Source organism: Dendrobates tinctorius, unplaced genomic scaffold (assembly GCF_039654945.1).
Source record: "Dendrobates tinctorius isolate UK_male_01 unplaced genomic scaffold, ASM3965494v1 ptg000075l, whole genome shotgun sequence".
NCBI classification, from domain to species: domain Eukaryota; kingdom Metazoa; phylum Chordata; class Amphibia; order Anura; family Dendrobatidae; genus Dendrobates; species Dendrobates tinctorius.
Window position 1 is genome coordinate 13,195,395 of NW_027361743.1, and position 13,970 is coordinate 13,209,364.

At 45.9% G+C, this 13,970-nt stretch overlaps 1 protein-coding gene across 4 annotated transcripts in view; it reads left to right on the plus strand.

Annotated features, from left to right (window-relative positions):
* Nucleotides 1-13,970, plus strand: part of SLC35F2 (solute carrier family 35 member F2) — an 87,594-nt gene that overhangs the window by 60,020 nt on the left and 13,604 nt on the right. For all 4 annotated transcript variants that reach the window (XM_073583004.1, XM_073583005.1, XM_073583003.1 and 1 more), the window contains 3 exons: nt 6,524-6,651; nt 7,497-7,656; nt 11,518-11,674. In XM_073583004.1, coding sequence (XP_073439105.1) covers nt 6,524-6,651; nt 7,497-7,656; nt 11,518-11,674 — 445 coding nt within the window. The remainder of the gene's footprint in view (nt 1-6,523; nt 6,652-7,496; nt 7,657-11,517; nt 11,675-13,970) is intronic.

Genomic DNA, 13,970 nt, shown 5'->3' on the forward strand with positions numbered 1-13,970 from the left:
TTAGCTCCTTAAAGCGCTATTGACCCTTATATTTGTTAAAAAGTTTGAGTTTATGAGCATAGGTAGTATAGAACAGGGGCAGCTTTAAAGGGGTTGTCCACTACTCAGGTAAGCTCTCCTCAATCACCACCCACCCCCTATAAAATAATAACACCTATACTCACCTGTGGTGTCGTCATTGGCTCTCATTATGTCACACGAGCCCTGCAGCCAATCAGCGGCCTCTTCACTCTCCTCTCCTTTGGATGTAACTGAGATTCGGAGGCAGTGAGAGAGTGAGAGCTGCGGCTGCGCTCTTCCTCTAGAGGTCTGATTTGCCTGAAGGAAGGAAGAGAGAAGCGGCCGCTGATTGGCTGCAGGGCTCCTGTGACATAATGTCATGAGAGCCCCGGGAGAGCTAGTACCGATTCTGCTCGAACAGCACCTGAAATTCAGGAAAGTATAGGTGCTATTATTTTATAAGGAGGGAACATGGTGATTGAGATGGGGTTGTCTAAGTGTAGTGAAGAACCCCTTTAAGCCATATTTTAATGCAGTTTTTAAGTTCGTATCACTCACATAAAATCTTCAGCAAACTATAGTACAGTGTATAATAAGGAAACTCCATTCACCTGCATTGCAAAAAAATCCTGGAAACTTATAAATGCACATTCACAGCATGCTTTCTTTTGCCATATATTTTGACCGTGTATGCCACAAAATATTAAAGGGACCCTGTCACCAGGAAAGTGCCTGCTGATTCCCTTTAAATGGCTATGACCATCTCGTCCATTGAGCTGCAAGTTTTATGTCCTTCCAAGGAATAATTAGTGAGTGCTTCTCTGAGCGTGTTACACACTCTGAAAATTGTCGTTGAAAGGGTTGGACATGTAGTATATCATTGTGATGATGACTTTTTTTTACCAAATAAAGATTTGTGCTTTTATGGGCAGAAGCTGGATACTGTATTTTTCTTCGGATTTTTATATGCTTGAATTTTTTTCTTCTACAAGAGGTGTTCTGTCTAAGATGTTGGACAGCTGCTAGTTGCCTTCTCTGCATCAAAATAAATGCGTTTGGGATTCCTTTTTGGTAAAATCACAGGATAGCATACAAACACTCAAATGTATGTCAGACTGGTCCTAAAGGGAATCTGTCACCAAGTTTTTGCTACTTTGTCTGAGAGCAGCACAATGTAGCGGCAGAGACCCTGATTCCAGGGATGTGTCGCTCGCTGTATTCTCAGTACAATCGGGAGATTATCACTGATGGACTAAGTCTATCAGTCCAAGTAGATTCATTTATTAACAAGAAGTTATCAGACACTGCTACAAATAAATTATTGCCATTTAGGAAACTTTTCAGCAGAGCAGTAAGTTGCACAGGGTGGGGGGGGGGGTAATGGTGCCATGCTAGGGCCTCTTTAAGACTTCATTTTGTCACTTATGTCTTCTGTGTGTATGGGGTTTTTCACATTTCCGCACTTTTTGCAGGTTGTTTGTCCTCAAAGTCATCACACATACATGTCTGGTTTTTTTTGTTTTTTTTTCATCCAGTTGATCAATATCAGAATTCTATGAGTCTGTGACAACCACAGACCACGCGGACGCAGTCCACATGCAATCTTTCACTGTAAACATTGTCATAGGCTGGAGAAGCTTTCAAACTTTATTTCTTTATCGCTTCATTGGGGGACACAGGTAACCATGGGTGTATGCTGCTGTCACTAGGAGGCTGACACTGGGCAAAAAGGAAAATGGCTCCTCCCCAGCAGTATACACCCACTGACAGGCACAAGGCCCTTCAGTGCTTAGTTTCTGTAGGAGGCGGACCTGGATCTGCTACCAGATCCGCATTTTCCTTTTCAGGTTCCCCGTGTGTGTTTATTAACCTTTTCCCGTTGTTTTTCAGGTTCCTTTTTTTCTTAGGGTAACAGGATGTAATTTCTCACCCTGTTTTCCCGTACCTATGTGACCGAGAGAGCAGCGTGGTATCGCCCACTCTCAGGCCCGCAAGGCAGGACTTAATCCCCTGTATCCTTTATGGGTGATTCTCGGTGGCTGGTCCTTTGCCTTTTCCCCACCATACCCCTCTCCTCGGAGAGGGCTGGGAGGAAGACGGTGATCACCAGTGGCGGCCTCCCCCTTTCTTGTAAGGGGTTGACGCCGTGTTCTGCGGGAAGGAGGATCCCGGATTCCAGCAACCCTTACCGACCTGAGCGCTCCTGATGTGATCCTCATCGCTGCAGAGGGATCGGGACTCACTGCAGGTTTGTCTCCCTCCGCAGCGGCAGGCGTCATCCTGGGGTACACTGTCCCTTCATCGCAAAGGGACTGGGCAGTATTAATGGTAGGGTTCAGCTGGCAGCCACGGCCATTTTACCCATGGCCAGGCTCAGCACTTGTGGACAGTGCCCCTCTTTGCTGGCCGCACCCTTTCCCTGTCATCCTTTAGCCAGTCACTGTCGCGCGTTTAAATCGCGTGCTCTTTTTGTCCAATAGGAGGTGTCTTTCTTCTCTTCTTCTGAGTCTGGCCACGCCCCCGCAGCATGCACTTTTTCTGCTCCTATCACAGAGCTTCTCCTTCCTGGCTATTCACGCCATCTGCGTGTTAGCCAATAGGACGCTTGCTTTCTCTTTTGCTGGCCGACAGATTGCAGCGCTGTGAGGACAAGCCGAGGCTACATCAGACTCTTCATACTGCATATCCTGCACGCTCTGCAGACCTGCTGGTGTTCTGCACATGGGAGACACAGCTATATCCTGCGCTCTCTGCAGACCTACGGACGCTCTGCGCAAAGGGGGACACAGCTTCCACAGTTCTTTCTGCTTGTCGAGGCTGGCCATCGGGTAGGCTCTATTCATTTTTGTCTTGGCTCCTCCACAGCAGTATCCACAAGGCTCAACTTATGCCCAACCCTATAGAGGCTTCTTCTTGCCCCTCTAAGCCCAATCTGATTCACTACGCCTGTGCCTTTTGCAAAAGAAAGTGGTCTTCAGGCCAGTCCTCCCCTTTCTGCCTTTCCTGCAACCCCTCCACCATGTCACTTCTAATGCCTGGGATGAGAGCACTCCCCTCCCTCCGGAGTGGGCTGTTGCCATGTCACAGTCGGTCTCCGACCTGACAAAAGTTTCACAGTCCCTGGTCCAGGTCATAGAACGACTTCCTCATTTTTCTACCGCCACCAGTGCTCTGAACGCCTCTCATGGTGATTTGCACGCACCTGACCGCGACCTTCACAGGGACAAATCGGGCACAAGGCAAAGGAAGCGAGCTCTTTCCAGTTCTTCCCCCAGTTCTCTGGGTCCCTTTGCATCCTCCTGGATGCATTCTTCACCCCATGCCCCCTCCTCAGAGGCGGCTTTTGGGTCGGATGGGGATTCCCAGTCTGAGTCTTATACGGACCAGACCTCAAAGATGCAGGATATGGTCAATAGCCTTATCTTGGCATTTACCCAAACTCTGAACCTAAAGGAGGATGAGGCACCTGCTCAGGAGCACTCCGTCTCCTGGAATTTCCCTAATCACAGGGAATTTGAAGCGATAATGTCCAAACACTGGGAACACCCTGATAAGCGCTTCCCATGTAAGGAAGAAGCTCAATATTCTCTATCCCTTTAGCCCAGACCTCATTGGTAGATGGGCAGAATCCTCTAATGTGGATCCACCGGTTTCTCGCCTGTCTTCTAAGACAGTCCTGCCTCTACCAGATGGTGCATCCCTTAAGGATTCTACGGATAAACAGAATCCTTGACTAAGTCAGCTTTTGAAGCAGCTGGCACCTCCCTCTGTCCCATTTTTGCCTCCACCTGGGTGGCAAAGTCCATGTCTGCCAGGGTATCCTAGCGGCAGCTCCTCTGGATGAGTTGGCAGATTTGGCAGACCACATTGCACATGCCGGCAAATATATTTTGACCAAGGGCACTTCCTTGGATGTGGCTGATTGTTCCGCCAGGGCGGTCAGCAATATAGTTGCTATTCGCCTAATTGTCTGGTTGAAAGCGTGGAATGCAGATCCACCATCAAAAAAAGTTCCTTAATGGCCTTGCCTTCCAAGGCTCTAGAGTGTTTGGGTCCAAACTGGATCAAATAAATTTTGATGTTACCAGCGGAAAACGCATCTCTCTTCCTCATTCCAAGCCTAAACGTCTTTTTTTAATAAGACTAGGTAACTTTAATTTCATTCCTTTCGTCCCTTTTCGACTTCAGGAACTAACACCCAGCAGGACCGCTATTCCGCCCAAGGGGAAAGGAAGAAGCCGCCTTTCAAACCTGCCCCTCACTGGTGACCAAAGGGTCACTCCTCCCAGTCTTCAGGGTCCCGCGCCAGCAGATTCTCCTCGGCGTGATGGGTCACCCCCCCACCTAGGAATCTCTCCAGGGTGGGAGTCCGGCTTCTTCTCTTCCGGGATTCCTGGTTGTCGATGGTCGACAATGCCTGGGTCAGAGAGAGAGTCACGTCTGGTTACAAAATCAACTTACACCCCCCCCCCCAAGGAAGACTTGTTTTTTTCCGGTCTCGCCTGCCAAGACATCCGTCTCAGGCTTCAGAGGTTCTTCAGGCCGTCTCTTCCCTACTACGCACAGGAGTACCCGTTCCCTGGAATGAACGGTTTTCATGGTTCTACTCCAGTCTTTTCGTAGTCCTGAAGAAAGACTGATCGCTCCGTCCGATTTTGGACCTCAATCGATTGAACCGTAACATTCGGATCTGTCATTTCAGGATGGAGTCCCTGTGTTCGGTAATCGCCTCCATGTAACTGGGAGAATTTCTTTGTTCTGTACACATTCAGGATGCTTATCTCTTCACATTCCTGTTTTGTGTTCAGCATCAGAGATTCCTACGGTTTATGGTCCAGAAGGATCACTATCAGTTCATGGCTCTTCCCTTCAGCCTGGCCTCTGCCCCCAGAGTATTCACGAAGGTCATTGCAGCGGTCATAGCCATCCTTCGCTCCAAAGGGATTCAAGAATACGAACAGGGTCTCCAGATCACTCTGGACACTCTGGTCCGTCAACAAGGAGAAATCCTCCCTGACCCCATACCAGCACCTGGTGTTTCTGGGCATGAAATTTGACACGGCCCAAGCCCGTGTCTTTCTTCCAATGGAGAAGTTCTTCACCCTGTACCAGGGGATCCGCACTCTAAAGCGACCTGCTCCCCTCTCTCTACGGTCCTGCATAAGAGTTCTGGGGAAGATGATTTCCGCCTTGGAAGTTTTACCTTTTGCCATGTTCCATACCCTTCCTCTTCAGCTGGCCCTCTTGTCGGCTTGGGAGAAGAGGACCATCTCCCTGCACCAACCCATGTTTCTGCCTCTAAAGGTGAGGCAGTCCCTGACCTGGTGGATGCTATCAGCATCAGTCCTACGAGGGAAGTCCTTCCTTCCTTTCCGGTGGCAGGTCTTCACCACCGATGCCAGTCTCCTCGGTTGAGAAGTAGTCTTTCTACATCACACAGCGCAGGGTCGTTGGAACACCCAAGAAAGCCACTCCCCATCAATCTCCTGGAGATCAGGGTAATTTTCTTAGCCCTTCGCTGCTGGCAGCTCCTCCTCGCAGGCTAACCGGTCTGCATACAGTCGGACAACACCACCGCCATGGCCTACATAAACCATCAGGGCAGGACTCGTCGCAAACAGGTTATGGTAGAGGTAGCAAGGATTCTGCTATGGGCGGAACATTACATTCCCGCCATATCAGCCGTGCACATTCCGGGGGTGGGGTGGAAAATTGGGCAGGCGATTTTCTGAGGTCCTGGTCCGCAGTGTGAATAAATCCGAAGAGACTGCGGGGCGGGATCTCTGGCCTCGCGTCCACGCAGGCGCGATAGGAAGGATATGACGTGATGTCAGAGCACCGGCAGCGCTAACTGCGCATACCCTACAGCACAGGCGCCAGGAGAAAGAAAGAACGCAGAGGAGGCAACGCCAAATTCGAAAGGAGGACATGACTGATGGATGTGAGGCGTCTGTGTCTGGGGGGAAAGACCTGCCCCCCGGTCAAACTTTAGGTATGTCTGAACAATTTTAAAAAACGCTTATTTCTGCGGTGGACGACAAATAAAAGAGCCACCTTGACAGAATGCAGCAATAGTGCTGCACAAGGTGGCTCTTTTACTTAAAAACGCCTGGGGGGGTGACAGGTTCTCTTTAAGTTTTAATTCTATTATTCACACTTGTTTTTTACATGTTAAAAAAAATACTCTATACGTATAACCGCCCCAGTGTGGATCCCACCCCTTCTATATATGTATTCTATTTTTGTTCCTCCATATAAATCTTCACATGGTGAAGTGAAATCCGACTTATCAGAGTGGCTCGGACATACAGGCTGGACCTTGAATTCACCTTTACGTAATCTTTATCTGTCTTAGAGACTCTGGACGTCTTGAGAGAAGTTTGCCCTTCTCAAGACCGTGACTTTCAAAACAAGAGTTTACCCAGATGTGCAGTTTTCCAGCTGACTGATGTGAAAAATAAAACAGAAAATGGAAAGATGAGACCTGGGATATCTGAACTTTGTCGTCTTTTTTTTCTAATAGGAGAGAATGGGCTGTTACACATTCTGAGAAATAAGTGGTGGAAGTATATCCTGTTGGCCATCGTTGACGTTGAAGCTAACTATTCTATCGTTAAAGCCTATCAGTTTACAACCATCACTAGTGTTCAGGTAATTACACATGAGTTTGTCTTTTTCCACTCCAGGTTCCTCAGTATCATTTTATAAGTGAAGTGGAGTAGTCACCATTGGGATTGGCGCTGATTGTTTATACTACTGGTGCCCTTGGTTTCTGTCTGATCGAGGATGTAGAGTTTGTTGTTTCCTCCTAGAATTTTCTGCACTAATTCAATATGCTGACTGGTTAATTTGCTTCCTATACAATTGACCATTGTATTTCAGAGGGAAACTATATTGTGAGCCCAATTGGGGACAATTTCTATAGGTAATGAAAACTTTGAAAGGGCACTGTGATCAAAAACAAGAATGCTTTGTAACAAGAGCCTGAGCAGGATCTTTGGGACATCCTCTCAAAGGCCCAGCCAGTTGCGTAACTAGAAATCTATGATAAGTCTTATAGTAATAATGTTCTCCATGCAGTAATAATGTCCTCCAGTCTGGATTCTGGCCCACGTACAGTAATAATGTCCCCCACCAAGTGATCTAAGGGGTTAAGTTTCTCCTTGTGGTAGGTGCCTTCTTGGCGCTCTCAAGAAGGAGAACTGGTAGACCTGGTATCAGTGGCCATCTCACCCAGGCAAATCGGATCTCCTGCTTTACACTGATGAGGGGCAAACACACTGAAATACATGTGTGCGGGGCAAGGGGCCTATAGCTCTCTACTTTGCAATAGTTTTCAACTGAATGTGCAGCTGAAAATAGATCTGAAACCCCAAAGCTCCGGACCTAGCTGCTGCCACCAAGTAAAATGACTACAGAAATTTTTCATTAGATCTGACTTGTTTGGATATATACGCAGTGTCATTTTCTGAAATATGCTCTGGATTTTCTTTCAGCTTCTGGACTGTGTTGGAATTCCCGTACTGATGGTTCTTTCCTGGTTTATCCTTCGCTCGCGGTACAAACTGATCCATTATATTGCTGTTGTGGTCTGTCTGTTGGGTGTTGGGACCATGGTTGGTGCAGACGTTCTGTCTGGAAGAGAAGAAGGCAAAGGTCAGTTGCAGGATTAAAGCATTATTACGATAGACATTTCGTAAGCTGACTCAAGAGGAGTTTATCATCTTCTGTCTCAGGAATATTATTGCTAGTATAATGGGCACTTGTCAAAAACAAAAAGAAAAACTATAGCGACCAATCGGAGTGCAGCTTTCATTTCTTAAATTGCTGTAGTAAAATAAAAGTTGCACTGTGATTGGGTGCTATAGGCAACGTGGACGGATTGCCTTTTACAGGACGAGTCCCGACCATATTGCACAGCCGGCATTTGCCTCTTGGCAGCGATCTGGAGTTGCTGCTTAACCCCTTTCTGACATTGGACGTATCCATACATCCAGGTCATAGGTATTTGCTGACCTTGGATGTATGGATATTTCCAGGCAATTACGCGCTCACAAGGGCTGTGCTCGCTTGTTTGATCGCCACTGTTCAGTGCCAGGAGAGGTGCCCGCAGTGCATGATCTAACTTGTGTCTGCACGGCTGACAGGCTATAAAGCAGTGCAATGCTTTATAACAGTGATCATACTGCGGAAAGTGAATAAAATGTGGAATAAAATGCAATCAGAAAGACGAATGTAAATAAAAAAGGTATCTCTGAAAATATCATCTTGCCCCCTCAAAAAACAAGCCTCCATACAGCTCCATCAGTCGAAAAATAAGATACAGATCTCAGAATAATGTAAAAATGATTTTTCTATAAAACAGTTTTTGTGTAAAAAGGGCCTAAACTTAAAAAAAATATAAATGTGGTATCGCTGTAATCGTACTGACCCGAAGAATGAAGCTGTCTAATCAATTTTACCACAGACAAAAATTGGAGTAGAAAGCAATCAAAAAATGTCAAGTTCCCGAAAATGGAACCAATAAAAATGCTTACTCGTCCTGCAAAAAACAAGCCCTCACATGACTCTTGGTAGAAATATGGAAAAAATATAGCTCTCAAAATATGGTGATGCAAAAACTAGTTTTTGCAAAATAAAAAAAAAAAGCTCCTAGGTGTGTGACAGCAGCCAAACGTAAAAACCCGACATAAGTTGTCTAATTACTTATACTGCATGAGGAACGGCATAAAAAATAAGCAAAACCAATTCTTCACCTGCTGTTGATTTGTTAATTCTGCCTCCCAAAGGCTCATCTCACATTTATCCTGCTCTTTATGCTGAGCGCTTACACCGGGGTTTTTGTGTAAATCTTTGAAATACGTGATTCAGACAAACCCCCCGGTGGAAAATTTCCAATAATGAGGCAGATGGAGACACTGTGGATGCTGTCTCGCCAGTGATCCGGCGGGTTTTTTTTTTAGGCGTGCATAAAAGCGCGGTTGGCCACAGTTTTGTGCACTTCTGAAAAGTACAACGCTGAACAGAAGCCATACGGAGTCCACAGTAACTCTGCTGCCTCATTATAGTGAATGGATGCCACGGGGGTTTCATCTGAATTACGTCACTCGGAGACTTAGATGGAAACCCCTATGTAAGTTCTGAGCTAGAGAGCCGAATAAATGTGATCCCAAATGTTATGTAAAATGTCCCCAAGAAAAGCTTCAAAACAATTCACAAAAAATGAAAGTACCCACTCAGGTCTGTCACTGGTCAGTGGAAATATAGGGGGCTTCCACGTAACTGGAAGCAAAATGGATCTTCGCTCCCCAAAAGAAATCCAGCAAATTCTGCGTTCCAAAATCCAAATGCCCCATGGTGTGCCTTAACCATATTTTTGACATTTTTGTAGCAATGAGAGCCCATCTAATTTACGGGTTTCTGTCTCCAGATGAATGAGCTGTGCCCAACGCACTGGGCATTATTATGTACTGGGTACTACAACGTCAGTTTGCAATTTTCATTCAGCAATAGCCACTGCTGCTTATTTCTGGAAAACCCCCATAGAGTCAAAATCACTACACCTGTAGATAAATTCCTAAAGGCTTATAATTTCCAAAATTGGGTCACTTGAGGGGATATTCTGTTCTTCTAGCACTTGAGGGCTCTTTATATGGAGTCCGCAAACTATTGTAGGAAAATTTGAGCCTCAGAAGACAAATAGCGCTCCGTTCCTCCAAAGTCTCGCCGTATGGCCAAGCAGTACTGTACATCCACATATGGGGTATTTCTACATTCAGCAGAAATTGTGGCACAAATTTTTGTGCCATATTTACCCATTGCTCAGTGTGGCAATTTAAAAATCTGGGACTTAAACTAAATTTTGGTGGTAAAAATGTATTTTTTTTTTCTTCATTGCGCAATGGTGTTCAAGTTTGTGACCCACCTGTGGTGTCAATATGATCCCAGCACCCCTAGATGAATTCATTGAGAGTTGTAGTTTGTAAAATGCGGACTATTACGGTGGGATTCTGATGTTCTGGCATCTCGAGGGCTCTGCCAATGTGACATGGCTCCCTCAAGCCAGTCCTGCAAATTGTGAATTCCAATATGCATTTCCTTCCCTTCTGAGCTTTTCACCGTGCCTCAAAAGTAATTTTCAACCACATATGGGGTATCGGCGTACTCATGAAAAATTGCACAAAAAATTTTCGGATACATTTCTCTGCTATATCCTTGTAAAAATGAATAAATTTTGGTGCTATAAAACATTTTTGAGTGACGTTGGCAGACCGTTCCATCAAAGCTTGAATTCCAAAGCATCACTCCTTTTCTGAGCCCCATCGAGCACCCAAACAGTATTAATAAAGGTATTTTATTGATATATATATCTTTTCTGCCCATATTACTTTGATCACGGGTTTGGTTCTTCTTCTTCTTTCTCTGTTTTCACTAATTTCTGAATGGTCAACCATTCATCTATCAAGCAGATATATACCACTTATTCTATAAAATAATAGACACATTGATCTATATAATTGGGTATATATCAATTGCAATGTCCAGTATTTTCCCTGCAATACCACAGTGCATATGACATTGATGGCATCGATGTAGAGGGCTTGAGCTGCAGCATTGAGTTGACAGTCTGCAGTGGTAACATGCCCTGTCGCCATAACGTCACTACTGCTTTTAATATAGTTATTAGAAGGGGTTGTCCGTTGTCAACTGAAATGCCAGGGCTGCTTTTTATTTTTAATGTATGACCTGTCTTCTCAATTTTTGATTCAGAACCTCTTTTTAGTTTGCTTTTGGTTTCTGTATTAAAAAAAAAATATCAAACTGGAATATAAGTTGGTGTGCATGCAGCATGTAGACACATGTTCGGCCACTAAACAGACAAAACACAAGACTAAAACAAAATGAACAAGTACCCTGTAGTAAATAAATAGCAATAGTACATGAAAATAATATAAGGTGCTTAGTGAAAAAAATTATGATAAAAAAAAAACGTAAAAGTCATCCCACCACGTCACAGTGACCCTCTTTGGGACGGTCCTAACCTCTAGTTTTAAAACCTTACCATGTGTCTAATGAAGTAAATGTGACTAAAATGCCATTTTTGTTTTTCTTTGAGCTGGACATAACGTTTCTATAGCTCCCCATGTCTGGGTGTCCTTTAGCCGGTCCCTTGGTCTTTCTCAGCCCTTATTCACATGCATGTCATTTTAGACATTAGGACCACCCAGAATAGGGTCACCGTGATTCGGTGGGATGGTTTTTACTTTTTTTTTTTTTTTTTTATATCAAAATTATGTTAACCAAGCACGCTATGTTATTTTCATGCACTTTTGCTTTTACTGTAGGGGGAAAGTTAAGACACGGCTTCATAAATCATTGTAAAGTATTGTTTATCTGCTTTATATATTAAATTGCAAAATCCCTGGAGAACACTTGCTATCAGCAATGGTTACAGCTAAAAGCTTTCCTGGGTTAAACTGTTTGTGCCCTTTTTTCTTTTCTTTTCTTTTTTTCCAGCGAGTGACATGCTGATCGGTGACGCATTGGTAATCCTGGGTGCCTGCTTGTACGCCGTCTCCAATGTTACTGAAGAATATGTAGTAAAAAACCTCACCCGGGAGGAGTTCCTGGGGATGCTCGGCCTGTTTGGCACTTTGATCAGTGGCATACAAATGTAAGTGACTGTTTCGTGTGTGCAATGTGACATTTGTACCTAGTTACGGTATACAGAGATACCAGAGGTATCGCAGTGATGTCTGTGTAGATGGCCTTGACGCCTCTGCAGGCTGTTTTAAACTTTAGTACTAATACACATGAGACCTTGAAAAAAATGGTGAAATAGTAAACTGATTCTCACCCAGCAAAGTGAACACATTAGATCTGAGCGTCCTTCCTGCATTCGGGGTCCTTGCCTTGAAAACCTGCAACTGTTCATTGACGTCTCCAGGCTTCTAGCAATAGGATAGGATGCAGGAGAGGAGCATTCTGTGAGGACATGATCTGTGTCTACTCAGCAATCCTCTGTGAGCGGATCACTGCTAATACTGATCTACACCGATCTAATAGCCAAAAAACAGTAGATCACTTCTCTTTAATCTGCTAACAGAGAATTGCCGAGATGACACAGCGTCCGCCAAAAACAATAATGAAATAAAAATAAAGGTAAATTAAACTTGTTAAATAAAGAAAAAAAATAAATTATATACGGAGGCATCTTATCACCGGACAATATCCAATTAACTGCACTTCGCTGCATCCACAGGGCAGCTCAGAAAATCCTCCCGAATTTTCCTTCCTGACAAACTTGCAGTTTTTTCTGTATGTGTCTCTCGATGCCGTTACTGTTCCGCGGCATTACTTGGTCCAGCAGTTTTTTCCGTATCAGTGACATTAAAAAAAGCAACTGAACGTGTGGCAGCCATGCAGGACACATTGTGAGTCGAGGTGGGCAGATCGATTCCCTGGACTCCAATCTGTAGGCCAGGTCAGTAGTCTTTGACCGCTGCACAGGAGCTTTGCAAATCTCTTACCTTCCATAATCTTCGATGCAGCTTTTTATTAGTTGGGCTTGGGCCTTGTCATCAGAGCGCCACGCTATAATGATGACGTTGCAGCATCCCTGACGTATCAAAAGCCACCCCAGGGATCATGGAAGGTAAGAGCTTCACAGAGCTCCCGTGCAGCGGACAAAGAATCAAAAGCCACCCCAGGGATCATGGAAGGTAAGAGCTTCACAGAGCTCCTGTGCAGCGGGCAAAGAATCAAAAGCCACCCCAGGGATCATGGAAGGTAAGAGCTTCACAGAGCTCCCGTGCAGCGTGCAAAGAATCAAAAGCCGCCCCAGGGATCATGGAAGGTAAGAGCTTCACAGAGCTCCCGTGCAGCGTGCAAAGAATCAAAAGCCGCCCCAGGGATCATGGAAGGTAAGAGCTTCACAGCGCTCCCGTGCAGCGTGCAAAGAATCAAAAGCCTCCCCAGGGATCGGGGAAGGTAAGAGCTTCACAGCGCTCCTGTGCAGCGGACAAAGAATCCAAGCCTCCCCAGGGATCGGGGAAGGTAAGAGCTTCACAGCGCTCCTGTGCAGCGGACAAAGAATCCAAGCCACCCCAGGGATCGAGGAAGGTAAGAACTCCACAGACCTCCCGTGCAGCAGACAAAGAATCAAAAGCCACCCCAGGGATCATGGAAGGTAAGAGCTTCACAGAGCTCCTGTGCAGCGGGCAAAGAATCAAAAGCCACCCCAGGGATCATGGAAGGTAAGAGCTTCACAGAGCTCCCGTGCAGCGTGCAAAGAATCAAAAGCCGCCCCAGGGATCATGGAAGGTAAGAGCTTCACAGCGCTCCTGTGCAGCGGGCAAAGAATCAAAAGCCACCCCAGGGATCATGGAAGGTAAGAGCTTCACAGAGCTCCCGTGCAGCGGACAAAGAATCAAAAGCCACCCCAGGGATCATGGAAGGTAAGAGCTTCACAGAGCTCCTGTGCAGCGGGCAAAGAATCAAAAGCCACCCCAGGGATCATGGAAGGTAAGAGCTTCACAGAGCTCCTGTGCAGCGGGCAAAGAATCAAAAGCCACCCCAGGGATCATGGAAGGTAAGAGCTTCACAGAGCTCCCGTGCAGCGTGCAAAGAATCAAAAGCCGCCCCAGGGATCATGGAAGGTAAGAGCTTCACAGAGCTCCCGTGCAGCGTGCAAAGAATCAAAAGCCGCCCCAGGGATCATGGAAGGTAAGAGCTTCACAGCGCTCCCGTGCAGCGTGCAAAGAATCAAAAGCCTCCCCAGGGATCGGGGAAGGTAAGAGCTTCACAGCGCTCCTGTGCAGCGGACAAAGAATCCAAGCCTCCCCAGGGATCGGGGAAGGTAAGAGCTTCACAGCGCTCCTGTGCAGCGGACAAAGAATCCAAGCCACCCCAGGGATCGAGGAAGGTAAGAACTCCACAGACCTCCTGTGCAGCGGACAAAGAATCAAAGC